This window comes from Vipera berus (genome assembly GCF_964194415.1).
Source record: "Vipera berus genome assembly, chromosome: 4".
NCBI lineage: Eukaryota > Metazoa > Chordata > Lepidosauria > Squamata > Viperidae > Vipera > Vipera berus.
This window is the reverse complement of record NC_138206.1, coordinates 100,230,170-100,245,237: the sequence shown is the minus strand read 5'-3', so window position 1 is coordinate 100,245,237 and position 15,068 is coordinate 100,230,170. Positions and strand designations below refer to the sequence as shown.

General features: G+C 36.3%; 1 protein-coding gene across 1 annotated transcript in view; it reads right to left on the bottom strand.

Annotated features, from left to right (window-relative positions):
• Positions 1-896: 896 nt before the first annotated feature.
• The window catches only part of DZIP1 (DAZ interacting zinc finger protein 1), a gene marked incomplete at both ends in the record, with an annotated part of 30,745 nt that continues 16,573 nt past the window's right edge, over positions 897-15,068 (bottom strand). The window contains 13 exons of the mRNA XM_081326401.1: positions 897-979; positions 1,419-1,578; positions 1,834-1,847; positions 3,644-3,777; positions 4,608-4,661; positions 5,296-5,425; positions 7,513-7,705; positions 8,519-8,664; positions 9,711-9,770; positions 12,782-12,865; positions 13,121-13,174; positions 13,344-13,395; positions 14,541-14,681. Coding sequence (XP_081182527.1) covers positions 897-979; positions 1,419-1,578; positions 1,834-1,847; positions 3,644-3,777; positions 4,608-4,661; positions 5,296-5,425; positions 7,513-7,705; positions 8,519-8,664; positions 9,711-9,770; positions 12,782-12,865; positions 13,121-13,174; positions 13,344-13,395; positions 14,541-14,681 — 1,305 coding nt within the window. The remainder of the gene's footprint in view (positions 980-1,418; positions 1,579-1,833; positions 1,848-3,643; positions 3,778-4,607; positions 4,662-5,295; positions 5,426-7,512; positions 7,706-8,518; positions 8,665-9,710; positions 9,771-12,781; positions 12,866-13,120; positions 13,175-13,343; positions 13,396-14,540; positions 14,682-15,068) is intronic.

Genomic DNA, 15,068 nt, shown 5'->3' with positions numbered 1-15,068 from the left:
AGATGAGCACAAAGGCCAGGCAAGAAGTCATGTTTGACAGATTACAAAACACATAATGAATGTGCTCAATTTAAGTTGCTGCAAAGCATTTTACTGCATCTTTCCTATGCTGCTTCAACCGATCCCCAAGTAGAGTTCATGTGACCTAATATTATCCCTAATATTCCTGTGCTCACCAGGTGGCAGGATTCTCACACAACTTCTTTACCATTAAGGAAATCTGCTAATCTTTCCTCAAAAGGAGGGGTTCCTTTTACATAGAACGGTTACATCAACAGATGCAGTTGGTCTTTTGGGTAGGGACCTTCAGAAGTTGTGCAGTGAACTTTCAGCTCGGGTGTTACGCCAGAGGAAACTGAATAGTTTTGCAGTGTTTCCTATCAGTACGGCTTTACAAATCCTTAGTAAGACCTGGAATACTGCATCCAGTTTTGGTCACATTACAAAAAAAGATGTTGAGATTTGGGAAAAAGTGCAAAGAAGAGCAACTAAGACGATTAAGGGCATTAAGGACAAAAACATATGAAGATTGATTAGGAATTGGGCATGGCCAATCTAGAGAAAAAAAGGAGAGACATGATAGTAGCTGCATGGAAGTGCCAGGAGTCAAAACAAAGCCATCTTTTTCCAACGTTTTAGTTGTCCTGGATAGCATTACAATAAAGATATGTTTATATAAGGTCTTTTTATGATTTAAATATGTGTTGATATTTTTAAAAAAGAGGACAGTATGAATTGGTACAACACTTGTTCTTCCAGGAGAACTAGCTGGAAGTAATTAACAGCTCGCTTTTGATTAAAATGTAAAATTTTGGACACAGTTTTGTAAAGAAAAGTTCCTTGTTAGTGCACCATAAGAAAAAAGGACCGACATCAGATTAAACCTCCTTGCACATTCAAATAACTGAAGATTCGCTCCAATCTGTAACAGTGACCAAGCTGCTTTTCGGTGAGGTTGAGATATCTGCATCTTGAAGTCCTATTAAAAAAGAAAAATGCAGTTACTTTGAAAGATATTCATTGAGAAAGATGCTATCATTCCATGCCACCTATTGTTTCATATTCTTACCCTTAGAAAAGTTCTCATTATTATCCAGTCTAAATCTTTTTGGAAAAAATGCCATCTCCCATATGCATAGTTGGCCAATGTGGGAACTTTCCAGCTTTGGAATCAGCGCCATTGGGCAAAGCTAGGAAATGCGTCAAACTGTCACCAACCTCTCAGTGACTGCCATGGGAAGAGTTGTACATCTTGTTGCCATAGGAACTCTTTCTTCTTTAACACTAGGCTGTCGTGCAACTGGTAGTAGTCTATGTAAATAGTATCCACAGTCACAGTAGATGTATGTCTGGATTAAACTTCCCTTTTCAAATTGTTCAGGGAAAAATGTAACACAGCAATTCTAGCATGAAAATACCTTCATCCTTTATTGGTTTTCTCCATTCACGGGTCACTGACACAGCATACGGACCATTCTTTTCAACAGCACATACATTCTTATTTTTCTCATCTTTCCAAGGTTTTTCATCTTCCAGAGATGATAAATCCCAGTCGTCCTCATCTTCAATGCCTGTAAACTATATATATATAAAAAAGAAATAACAGCAATTTCTTCAACTTAGGAAATGTTTTAGCAATATTTCACTGAGCAGTTATTCTCAATCCTTTTGAACGTAGCACAGTAGGATGAAAGAGATATATGAAATTATTAAAAGAAATTTGGAATTCTCAGGACTAATACAGAAAAACAATGGTTTTATTTTCCTGCTCTAAAAAAAAACAAATTGAGAAGACAGTATAGAAATGCGTAGAGTATTTTCTTGATTCATTACTAAACACTGTATCACTGTAGGAAAAAAATTGTTATTCTAAAAAAAACAGTGACCTCTACTGAAAGGAGTAAAAATGAGTAAGGTGAAAGAAAGAAAAAACACAATAGTCTATCAGATTTTACAGTTGGAACACTTTAAATGCAGCAATGTTAAAATGTTTCTACTAGTACCTTTCATGTACACTGGAAAGTATTAAATGTGTTTCATTCTCCATTGAAAGTAATGTTTCATTAAAGCTGCATTAAGAATTCCACTGGATACAAAGGAATACAATCTTTCTGTAGGATTCTACTGCTGTGAACTTGATTCTGGCAGTTGTTTGCTAGGAAAAATCTTAGTAATAATACGATCAGTGTGACAGTGGAACCAACAACCATAGAAGCTGTTGGATTCCTGGCACTAGATGTATATGAGCAGAGGCTGGAAATGTTAGGGATTTCTGCATGGAGGATTCTGGATCTGATGGTTTGAGTTGCCTTTTGCAATCGTAGAATTCTATGGTTATCCCAGGTCACATTGGAGTCAAATGAAAACATGTACAACAGGATCACAAAACATTTAATGGGACAGTTTAGAATCTTATTTGTAAAATACCTTTACTCCTTGTGCACATGTCTGAATAGATGCTGAACCACCATTAATTTCTCCAATTTGTTTCCTTTCCTTTCTTTGGCTTAAGAGAAACTTTTCCATTTCATCCATTTCATTTTGAAGTAAAGAGCCTAAAACCAATCAAGACAAAAGACAGGCAGTTTATAAAACAAATATCTGAAGACACAGTGACAATGCCTGCTGTGCTATCAACATTTCCTCAACAAGACTTAGTCTAGAGATTAACTGTACAGTTCTTACATCCACCCCCATCCTTCCTCCAGGATCTCAAGGGGACATACATGGCATAACCTCCATTTTTTGTCTACCACAAAAACCTGGTAAGATATGTTAGTCTAAGAAACTGATCCCAAGTCACCCAGTAAGTTTCCAAGGCTGAAATCTGGACTCCCTTTCAAAACAAGCTGCCCTTGGCCATGCTGGTTTGGGTTGTGAAACTGCACACCAGCTGGGTGATAAGGACAGTTTCTACTTTTGCGCCCAGCCCAGGTTCTGCCCCTTTCGTTCCCCACCTTAAACATAGCTGGTGCTGCAAGAGAATGAGAGGACCCTTGTATGCCATCCCAACAATCTTGTCACATTGCTGTAACATCTCAGCTTCACTCATGCAAGAGAGAAGCCTTTGGGATGCATACACACCAGCCTGCCTGTCGCACAGCCTGGTTTCGAATAGACCACAGCCTGGTAATGGGCCACAGCCCGGAGGTTGGGGACCCCTGTTCTAGACATTATGCTACTGAAACAAGTCATCCAGCAAAGTAAAAGAAAAGAACAGTTACATGCAGAGATTAGCAAATTTTGTAGGCACCGCTGCATTATCACCCAAATCTGACCAGGAAAATTAAGTAAATTAAAATCCTGAGATTAGACTTTATAAGATAGACTTTGTAAGACCCAAGATCACATACAATAATGATGAAATATTAAAATAACTTGTCTATCTCACAAGATTTCAGTCAGTTTCTAAAAGTTGTAATTTGGTGGTTTACAAGGATCATTTAGGTTAGATATTGTTTTTCAGTTCTCTGACACGGTTCATCTGCTTCAGATTGCCAATCTTTATAAGGCAATTTCTCCTCCCCCCACGAGTGCCACATATTTTTAGCTTTCCCCCAAATACTGCCCACATAATTAGCTTTTGTACTTCTGCTTCTGGATGGCTTAAGATCTACTTCATCTTCAGGCATGTTTATATCACTCCGATATGCAAATCTTGGCACGTTGTCTTTGCTGTGGCCCTTGGAGGCCTTGTGCAGAGATAATTCAGGTGAGATGTAGGAGTGCCTGATATCATTTTCCTCCACTTCCTCTTCTGAACTAAATGGAGGAGTTCTGGGAGAACAAAAATTCATCTATGAATTTAACCTGTTCCAGTTACAGTAATTTTAAAAATATAAACTAACTTTCTATAATAAAAGTAGAATCAATAATCTATCACACATTATACCTAAGACAGTTCCTTAGGAACTCTCTTATCAAAGCAAGGATAATTAGGAGCTGTACCCATTTCTGTTGAATATTATTTTGGCATCAATAGGCAGATATATAACTATTACATTGTAGGAGCAATGAAGCACTAAATTTTAATCTAGAGTAACACCAATTCTACAAAAATAAGAATTACCGGTAGCTAAACTATTTTTTTACTCTTTAGGCAGAATTCTATTTCAGCCTTTTCCAAAGCATTGCCCTCCAGAGGTGCTAGATTAACTCCTTCATGATTTTTGGTGAAATAACCTGTATTCCAGCTTCTTTCAAAGGCACAAGGTTGGGAAATGCTGATCTACAGTAAATGTAGATTTTAGCCAATCAATTTACTTCATTCCATTCAAGTTAAAAGATGACCAAAAGTAGTTGAATCATAATCATTGGTTGATCCTGTTACGTATAATATTGAATGTAATTTATAAAATCAGAAGTATGCAAATAGCATTTGAGGAGGCTAAAAAAATCAGAAGAGGATTAACAGATTTTTGATCAGAGGCAAAATATACTGCCCAACCTTCTGCTCCCCTCTCCTTTTTGCTCTGTCCTAACTTCCAATCAGCCAACACTACTTCTTTAAAGCAAAGTGGTACATCCAATTTGTTCCAAAATTAATATTGGTTTTTATAACAGAATTCTTATTTCAAAGCACGCAAAACAAAATGAAGGCAGCTTACTCAGTACTAGGTGGCTTTCTAGAAATTTCATCCTTCGACATATTCTTCTTGATTCTGGAAGGAAAGGAAAACAAGTAATTGCAGCTTCTTTTGGCTAGTAAGATGGATATTTCATATATTGGCTATTTATTTTCTTGCATTTCCTCACTGGCTCCATTGGCTTATAGATTTGGTTTATATGAAGATGAAACTGACTACAGGAAGTCTTCGGCTTACGACCACAACCAAACAACATTTCTGTTGCTAAGTGAGACATTTGTTAAGTGAGTTTTGCCCCATTTTACAACTTTTCTTGCCAGTTGTTAAGTGAATCACTGAAATTGTTAAGTTAGTATCTCAATTGTTAAATGAATCTGGCTTCCCCATTGAATTTTCAGACTTGGTTTCACTTTTGATCGTACTGATACTTTGTAACTAATAAACATGTTCTTTGAGGAATTTTCAAGCCTCGGAGTTCTGCTTTATTTGTCTCTGTCAGAACCATGACAAGTAATTCCACCATTACTTCCTGATCATCAATGGGCCACTCAAGAATTGCCTGAACCATGAGATGGGCAGCAAGTAAATTTGCTTGAATGAATGAATGAATGAATGAATGAATGAATGAATGAATAACCAAGAAGACAACTCTTAAAAGCCTCCCATAAAACATACAACAATTATATCTTACCTGAACTTTTTAACTTACTTTGGGGTTGATATGCTTTCAACAGGCAATTTTCTTTGCATGAGTGAATGTTTGGCAACGGAAGAACGTTTTACTGGCTTGGGCAAAACAGTGGGTAAAGAAGTTCCTAAGCGAGTTGCCTTGTGTTTAGCTGTAAAGAAATGATAACTAAGGAGAATCCAATGTTATTTATAGATGGCACTTGCCACCAGCAAGACTTGCAAAAATGTTTAAAAACATGTCAGACAGATGTGGGAAATGCAAACATAAGTCAGGCACTTATTACCATGTTTAGTGGACATGTGCCAAAGCAAAGTGTTATTGGAAAAAGATACATGCTTGGCTAGAAAAGATGTTGGGAGTATACGTAGATTTTAAACCTGAACTTTTTTCATTGGGTATGATGCCAGAAAAAACTGATAAACAAAGCATATATTTGACTTTGCATATTACAATAGTGGCAAGAATTATATTTGCACAGTATTGGAAAAATGAAGAAATACCAACAGACGAAGAAATAATTAAAAAAATATTAGAATGCACAGAGATGGATAGACACTCTGAGGCTGAAAGAAAAAGAAGTAACGAATTATCAAACTTGGGACTTATTTTATCAATGGCTAGAGGAAAGAATAAAGGATTAGGAACTAAATATGCATTAGCGAATGTAAACTCAGACAGCATGTTTGTTGAATAAATACTATTGAATGTATGGGAAAAAAATCAATAAAAAAGGGGGGGGGGGAAGAACACTTTTTACAAAATCTTCCAAGCAAGTTACCAATCCAGTGATTTCCTAATACAAGCCCCCAATATTCTACTTGATATATACAAAAAAGATGTTACACTTTATAATGTATTTTAGGGCATAAGTGTTTAGATTATTAATCTAGGCACGGCAACCCTCCTGGAAACTAAGGCATTTTTGCAAATAGACCTGCTGCAGTCAGTAGAGGAGAAGTCAGAAATCAGGAACAAATATGAAGAGAGCAATTGTGCCTTTTAAGTATTATAGGATTAAGTGCAATTTTTATATTCAGCACATTCAAAATTGTAGAATTGCCTTGAAAAACTGTTTGAGAAATTCTGGGCAAATTCTATAGAAAATGCAAACTCATCCTTAATTTTTTTGCTAAACAATGTTTCCATATATGCAATTTTCTTGTATACTGTTATCAAACACTATTGTTCCCGTTGATTGTAACTGAAAAGCATTACTGAAAAGAAATTTTAACTGTTCAACTGATAACCGGTTAATCACCCTTTTAAAATTACAAGCAGGTTGCATTAGTGCAAGTTCAAATAATGTGATAATTTCTTCAGCACAAATTATAAATTCATACTAGGTCATGTTTAATTATGAACCAAAACTCAGTGTGAAGCTAGCCCTCACGCAGCTGAGGCTAGCTCAAGCGCAGCTGAGGGCTTTAGACACTAGTAATCGTGTGTGAAATATAGAGGAAAGGGAAAGCTTAATTCTAGGAAAGCTTAAAAAAAAGAAGTAATTTTGAAGAACTACAGTATGGCGCAGAAGAATATAGAAGATAGCAGTTCCACTTTGGACATGGTTTTATTCCCCAGGTTGTCCTTTGTTCACTTCTTTATTTCCACTTTTACCACTTCAAATGTCAAGTGAAATACAAAGTTCTGGTTTTTGCTTTTCTGGTGGCCTCAACAATTGTTAATTGATGAGTTAATCGATGAGATCTGTCTATCTAGATCAGTGTTTCTTAATCTGAGCAACTTTTAAGATATGTGGACTGTAATTCTCAGAATGCTGACTGGGGAATTCTGAGAGCTGGAATTCTCAAAAGTTGCCAAGGCTGAGAAATGCTGATCCAGATGGTAAGACAGGAATTATATTTAGAAGATTCTTGTTTTTATTTTGCTTTCTGTAACTTCTCTGTGGCCTTATTAAAAATAAAATTGTTAAGTGTATTCTTTTAATCTTTATTGTGAATATTTCCTTAAGAAAACATAGAAACATTCATGCTGATAATTTTTCATTGTCTATGTCAAGCTGGAACCAATTCCATATAACTTGGGAAATGTTTAAATCTGAACGATAGGATCATTTCATGGGATTTGTGGTTAGCATTAACTGAGATGTGCCTGTAGTCAGTAAATCTAAGAATTTTACAGTCATGCTGCACAAACAAACCGGCACACACTTATTTACAGGCAGCAAAATTAAACTTTTAAATCTGACCCCCCCAGAGCATAAACAAAAGACCATACCTTCTGAAGAAAGATGAGGGTTGGAAAGAAATCTGCTGCAAGATGATCTTTCAGCAACTCTAAAACTGACTTGTCGTTCAAGTTGCTCTCGAATGTGTTGAATGTCAGGCAGTTGTTTCTTTCTTTCTTCTCTAGCGGACTCAACAGATATTAAGACTCTGTTCAGATGATCACTTGGGATGCCGCGCACGCCCTGGGTAGGACGAATTAACGAACATTAGGAATAGTTTTATTTTTTTAGGAAGTATAAAATTATTCTTGGGAAATGATGGAACAATTAAGTCACTACTACCTTGACTACTTTTTTTTTACAAATTTATTAAGTTTTACAAAGTATGTAAAAACTAACACAATGATGAAGTGCAAAAGAAGCAAAGAGAAGGGGAGGGAGGGAGGGAGGGAGGGAGGGAGGGAGGAAGGAAGAAAGGAAGGAAGGAAGGAAGGAAGGAAGGAAGGAAGGAAGGAAGGAAGGAAGGAAGGGAAGGAAGGAAGAAGAAGCTTCCAATTTCTTCTACATCAAGGTAAGTACGTTTATATTTAGTTTTATTTCATGATTACAAAAAAAGAGCTCACTTTTTTCTATTTTCAAGATTTTTCTAATAATCAAAGTCACAAATCACGAGTGCATATTTTCATGCAAAAAGTCTACTAGTAAAAAATATATATATATTTCCGGCTGATTCAAATAATAGATGTTTCTCTTTTGATTAGAATCAGTTTAGTCATCTCTGCAAGTTCCATCATCTTCATCAAACATTCCTCCATTGTGGGTAGCTGAGCCTTTCCACTTTTCAGCATATAATAAGTCTTGTTGCAGATGTACATCACTACTTTAGAGGCACTGACTTCTGTGCTGAGATTTGGTCCGTCACCTTTTTCCTATTCAGAGGCAATATTTTGTGTGACGTAAGGTTCAGAATGTCAGGCAGGCACACCTGAAGTGTGCTGGCTTGAAAAAGACATTAAAATTCCTTCACTCATTTGAACAATTTAAAAGTGATCTTACGGATTTAATTCCCAAGGATTCCAACTTTTCTGCTAGGGTCTGCTCCAAAAGAGTTCTCAGTTCTTTTGTTAAAGAAGGATCGCTCTTCAAGGTATTTATCGTATGAGATTTATTCTTTCCTGTTTGGGGCACTTGCTTTTCTATTTCTGAAACAAGCCAGGTATTTTTCTTTAAAAATCACGGCATAAAATCAATACACACTTTATCAAAATATTTGCAGTGTATTATGCACTCACCTGAATTTTCTGCTTAAGAAATTATACTGTTTCTATCAGTAGTAAAGTAAAACAATAACTTAACTTTAAATAGAACTGGACCAGTTTCTTTGGTCACAACTCCATTGGACAAATCATGTTATGCATTAGGTATCAGTTTAATTATAGATACAGTAAATCCATGAAAAGTTATTTATGATCGATTTTAGTGGACCTATTCTTAAGAGTAATTTTCAATTCAAACCAATGTAGGTAAACGTAATGTGAGCGTTGAATCTCACTGAATATAATTTATCATCCACACTGTTACTTATTGTGTTTGCTAGCAATTTCATCTATGTTTTTTTTTCTGGGGGATCAATCTGTAGCCAATTATTTGAAAACTACTCTCATCACAAATGATACAGAAGCTTGAATAAATAAATAACCTTAATCACTGACTCTTGTTCAGAATGGTATAAAGCAGTTGGAATAGACGACTGTCAAGGTCCCTTTCAACCCTACAATTGAATTGCACTCCCTGAATGCAACTGTAAATCTTAGATCGGTATGAATAAGACAGGAGGTACTTCCAATAGTCACACAAGCCAAGAATTGTATCAAATGAACTACAAGGAAAAAACAAATTCAAAACCAAAGGAACTGGTTGGCCCCCTTCCCCTAACTCAATTATCTGTATGTGTAAGAAAGTTCATGTGGAAGAGACACACCTTGGTTGGACACAAGGGATGAATAAAACAGAATCCTGGAGGGAATAGTGGTGAACATTAATTGGCAAAAAGGCCAAGCAATAGGAGAAACTACTTTTCAAAGGGATCACAGAAATACTGAGGCTATCTGAAAATGTTGACGCAAGACTTTTTTGTGTCTTCTGCTAGAAGAAATGTGATATTGCTCTCTGTCTCTGACTCTCTCATTCATACACATAATGCAAGAAGAATTTAGGCCACAAAAGGTCAACTGGTCCTGTTGATTACCTTTTTCATTCTCTGGAAGCTCCTCTATGGGCTCCAGCATGGGTACCAAAAGGGCCTGTTCTAATATCGAGGAAACACACAAATAGAAGCACAGACAGATAGACAGACAATATAAAAACAAGTAAAGATAAGGCCCCGAGAATGAAAACAATTCAAAAATTTATGGAAAGGTACCAGATGCATGTTTATTTGGTGATTAAAGCCCAATCAAATGCAATTATTCATTATCAACAATGCAAATTGCAACCTGCCTCCAACTACATGCACCTGGCAAAATATTTTTTTATCATTTACAAGTGGTTTTCAACCTCTAATCACAAAGTACAGGTTAAATGTATAATAGTATACAGTATTTGGGGGGGTTAAATCATAAAAAGCCATGAAGAAATTTGCTTTATTTTTTTTCCTCCTGCCATCATATTATACAACAGATATAAGGACTTTGTCCCTACAGCATATATAGATATTGGGGCAGTGGGGAGACACATCATTTCAGTCAGGTTGCAGAAGCAGTCAGTTCAATCTCTACTCTTAAGGATGTATTAATCAATTCCTAAGTTACATCTCCCAATAGATATACAGTAAGCCATAACAGCTATGTTATCCTGTGGTACAATTCTCAGTACAGTTCACTGAAGCTTTTCTAAATTGGATGGTTACTTTAGCTTGGCTTTAGGATTTTCTCAATAAATGTAAATGAAACTCTTTGGCTATTTCAAGCTTACACAGGGTCCCTGTGCTTATATCACAACACTGATCTATCAAAGGAAGTATCATTTTACTAGTAGCAGTTCAAAGCAAAGTGAGAAATTATATCCTTAAAAATGTAATGAGAAAATCCTAAGGCCCAAGCTAAAGTAACCATCCAATTTAGAAAAGCTTCAATGGACTGTACTGTGAGTATTATATCACAGAATAACATTGCTGTCATGGACATATAGCAGGGGTCTTCAAACATGGCCCTTTCATGACTTGTGGACTTCAATGCCTGGCTGAGGAATTCTGGGCGTTGAAGTCCATAAGTTTTAAAAGGGCCAAGTTTGAAGACCCCTGGCATATACCATAAATCTTCACAACTGGTTCTTATTTACACTTAGCTAAATTTAAGGTAACCAATGAACATTTAAGATTCTCCTCTTCAGTTTTCCAGCTTAAATATGAATCAAGAAGCCAAGTGGACACTATTTTATATGGAAGAATAGTTAAGCCAACTTGTGCCATCTACCGAAGCCGTTTCCCTGCTCTATGGAACAACCAAAGTTCCAGTGATTATGGCAGCTATGCTCACCAAAAAAACCCCATTCAAACCTCTACTTGGAATGCCTCAGTTTTTGCATCTACCTATCTTAATATACTAGCTTTTCTAGGGAGAGATACTGTCATTATAAATCTAACTTTTGCCAACTGATTGTAATAAAATGTCATCGAGAAATTCCACACTCTCTGTTTGCCATTCTCCTTCAAAATTGCACACAGGAAGTCTTCAGTATGGCTACAGGTACATGAAGATCACCTGGATGCTGGGATAGCCCCATGTCCAAGGACATGTTTTTTTCCAGCTCAGGCAACGATGTTAAATAGTCTTTCCCCAAAACAATCATTCCTCTAAAAATATCATTCTATCAGAGGGTAAAAATGCAACCATACTAGACTCACACCTATAATGTGGGAGAGTTGGGAATAATAATGCATGGGCACAACTTAAACCTGGTAACTTACTATTTGCACCTGGTGTCAAGTCACAAGCAGGAAAGGGTTGTTGCCACTTGCAAATTAAGTTTCTTCATTTGTCACCTAGTTTGTCATGGATACCTATGTTCATACAGATTTGATTTTAAAGCAGTAACTATAAAAGGCAGGAGGAATGTAAAGGTGCAGGAAGAGAGGCATACAGAAGTAGAAAGGCTTTCTAGTACTTAAATAGGTAATCACCAACAGAATAATTCAGATCAAAACCCAAATATGTTCAAATTGAATAAGGAATGCTAAATACTGAAAACTTTGAATACTGATAATTTAGACATTTTTGTAGAAATATCACAGGTTAAATTGCTATTCAAAGGTAGCTTTAAGAAACAGTATCTGCTATTACAAGTAATGATCTAGATTTATTTCGAAAAATAACATTGATACCTGTACAAATTGAGCAGCTACTAGCAATGACAGATAAAGATATTCCCCACATCTTAAAACTTCCTATCCAAACAATCCAATTATTTGAAATGGCAATATCATGTGATACAATTCCTGGTGCTGAAGGAAATTATACTTCTATAATCATGAGCATTACATATGGGTTTGTAGAAAGATCACATCTTACAGTGCTGTAATTTATAATGACACACTGGGCTTTTTGTCTCGTGATTCCACATAAATTGTCTAAAACTGGAATTGTCCCTGGTTCCACATAAAAATGGCGCTGACAAATTATCATAGAAAGGCAAAAGGCAAACTAGCAAGGCTGAAATGCAACCAATTCAACCGTAAAGTACAAAATAGAAATGCAGTTTGTACCCTGAATATACAGTAAAGGTAGTCCATTGAACCAACATAGTTTCTATTCTAGCAAAAACCCATTTTATAGCAAGCAAGCAATTAAGGCAAAAAGATACATAACTTGCTCTGCTCCACAGCTGAGCGTTAAAAGTACAAATCTGTTTATTCCCAGACTTCTCTTCTGAATATAGCTTCTCTTTCTATCTTACCAGTAAACCCACTCATTTCACTTCCTCCCCACACTCTTCATTTTCTCTTTGAGAATCATCCCTTTCCAAACACACTCGTTTCTCCTTGAAGTGCTCCTGGGTAGCCAGAAAAGCAATTAACTGTTACAAATGAAATAATTTCCAAGATCCTCTCAGAGCCTTTTGCAAAATGTGGGTGATGGTTCTGCAGGTATAGCAGCACCTGGGAGCACTCTGTTGCTCTCTCTCCAGCTTATCCATTTTCTCACATCTCTTGCATATTTAGAAACCTCTTGAAATAAAAGACATTTCAATTAGGTGTTTTTTAAAAGTCCTCTTGTTACAAACTTCATTCAAGGTGCTCACCCCAGTTTAATATAAACTAACCTTGGACAGCAGATTCTGGATGCTCTTTTGATAACAGTCTTACAGCTGGGAGACTGGACTGACTTTCTGCTTCAATTTCAAAATCTATTGAACCAGCCACAAATTAATTTGATTACAACAAAGTTTTATGCTCTTAGTTAAAAATCCTTCAATTTTGATTTTAAGTAGAAACAATTGTTGTATGGAAATAAAATCTCAGCAAGTTACATTTATGTCAACGAATACAATAACTGATCTTTCTAATATAATGAAAAAAGATTGTTCCATTAATTAAATTTAGTTATTTATTATCCCAGAGGACAATAACTAAGAATTTGCATGTCCATTACTGAAACCTACCATGCATGGAGGACAGGCTTGATTTGGGCTGAACGTTTTGCGCTGAAGCTTTCACTAGAACAAAAATGTGAGAGGAAGTAAGTGTCAACCTTCCCATTATAGTAAACTGCACATATTTCTAAACAAGGGTTTTTTCCCCCTGCAAAACCAGTTTTGTAATAATTTTTTTTAAAAAAGTATTTATGGCACGTTAAATTCTTTCTTCCTTAAAATTCCCACTTACCTTCGGATAACTTTGAGTTTTCTACTGGTTTTTTTGAAGCCAGTTTTTCTATCTGAAATTACAGGGACAGAAAACAATAGACAGAGATGCAGAAATGAGAATTTGCTTATACATCTTAAGCATCTGCCATTTTGACAGAGTAAGGCTTCCAGGTAGGTGACAAGGCTTCACGCACAGACAAGAAGCCAATACCTCCTCCCTGCACAAAGTCCCCCCTCCAGAGGAACTGCCCTTAATTGGTCCCAGACATAAAGACAAGCACATACAGTAGATGGAAAGAGACTATTCCTTGCTATAATGACCTCCATGTTGGCTCAATATAGTACTGTCAAGCCTGGACCGGTGGCAAAAAGGACCTTTTGTCACGGTCAATTGCAATTATAAGTAAAGTCTCCTTCACAAGTTAGTTCTGGTGACTTCATGGCCATGAGATTTCCTGACAGTGGTCCATTGAAATTCTAGGTAGCTTCTGAATCCATCTCCCTAAGTTTATATTACCTAGATTGTTGGGGGCAATTAAGCTGACTTTGTAATAATGCCGCTGGGGTGTGTGTGAAAGCCCTATTAAGCATAGAATGAAGGCTACTGCTAAGCTTGTAAGCTGCCCTGAGTCTTCGGAGAAGGGCGGGATATAAATGGAATTAAAATAAAAAAAATAAAAAAATAAATTTCCTTTCTTTTTTCTAATTCTTTGAAAAGCAATGCCCAGATTTATTTATTTATTTTTATTTATTTTAATCCCATTTATATCCCGCCCTTCTCCGAAGACTCAGGGCGGCTTACAATCTAAGCACAAATCAAATGTGCTTAGCAATAGCCTTCATTCTATGTATATGCCTGCTTATTAGGGCTTTCACACACACCCCAAGCGGCATTATTACAAAGTCAGCTTATTGCCCCCAACAATCTGGGTCCTCATTTTACCTACCTCGGAAGGATGGAAGGCTGAGTCAACCTTGAGCCTACATCTCAAGATGCAGAACCTGTATTCACCTTTCAGCAGCCATGTTCTACTGCTAACTTGCAGCTGCCTTCGTACTAAAGGAGCATGTAAGAACGCAAAAAGAGAAGTGTAGAAGGATAGAAAATATTTACTTGTGTATTAACTGAAATTCCATCCATATTTTTTTATATATAAAAAGGGCCCTTTGCTCACACTCCCGGCATTTTAGAATGGCACCATTACATGGAACAGACCTGATGTTTCTGGGTAATAATAAGATCATTCTGTTCTTGCAGCTTTTGTCCTAGTTCTTCTAGTCTCTTCTTATAGAAAATGTTGCTCATATTCAGATCCTCAGACACTGATGCTTTAAGCTTCTCAATTTGAGATGTGAGCTGAACAGGTCAAATATGGGAAAAGTCTATTTAACTGGAAACACTATCTTATATGTATCTTATTATATATTTATAATATAAAATAAAATTACTAGTTTAATTTTCTTCCTCCCAGCTTAATGGTTTTTTGTTCATAAAGGTTGAAGGCCAGACTCTGCTCCCCTTCAGCTCTAGGAAAATAGAAATATATCCACTATGGAAAGTTAATTAAGACATTTTCCTTTTAGGAGAAATAATTTAGATCTACAAAACAGGCTTATTTTCTTAAGGAGTTAGATAATCCATTAATTTATTATACTTTTGTGCTCTTTGGTATGGTTAGGCAACTAGAGAGTTTCAGGGTGCCTATATTACTCAACAGGATGGTGATGACACACAGATTGTAGC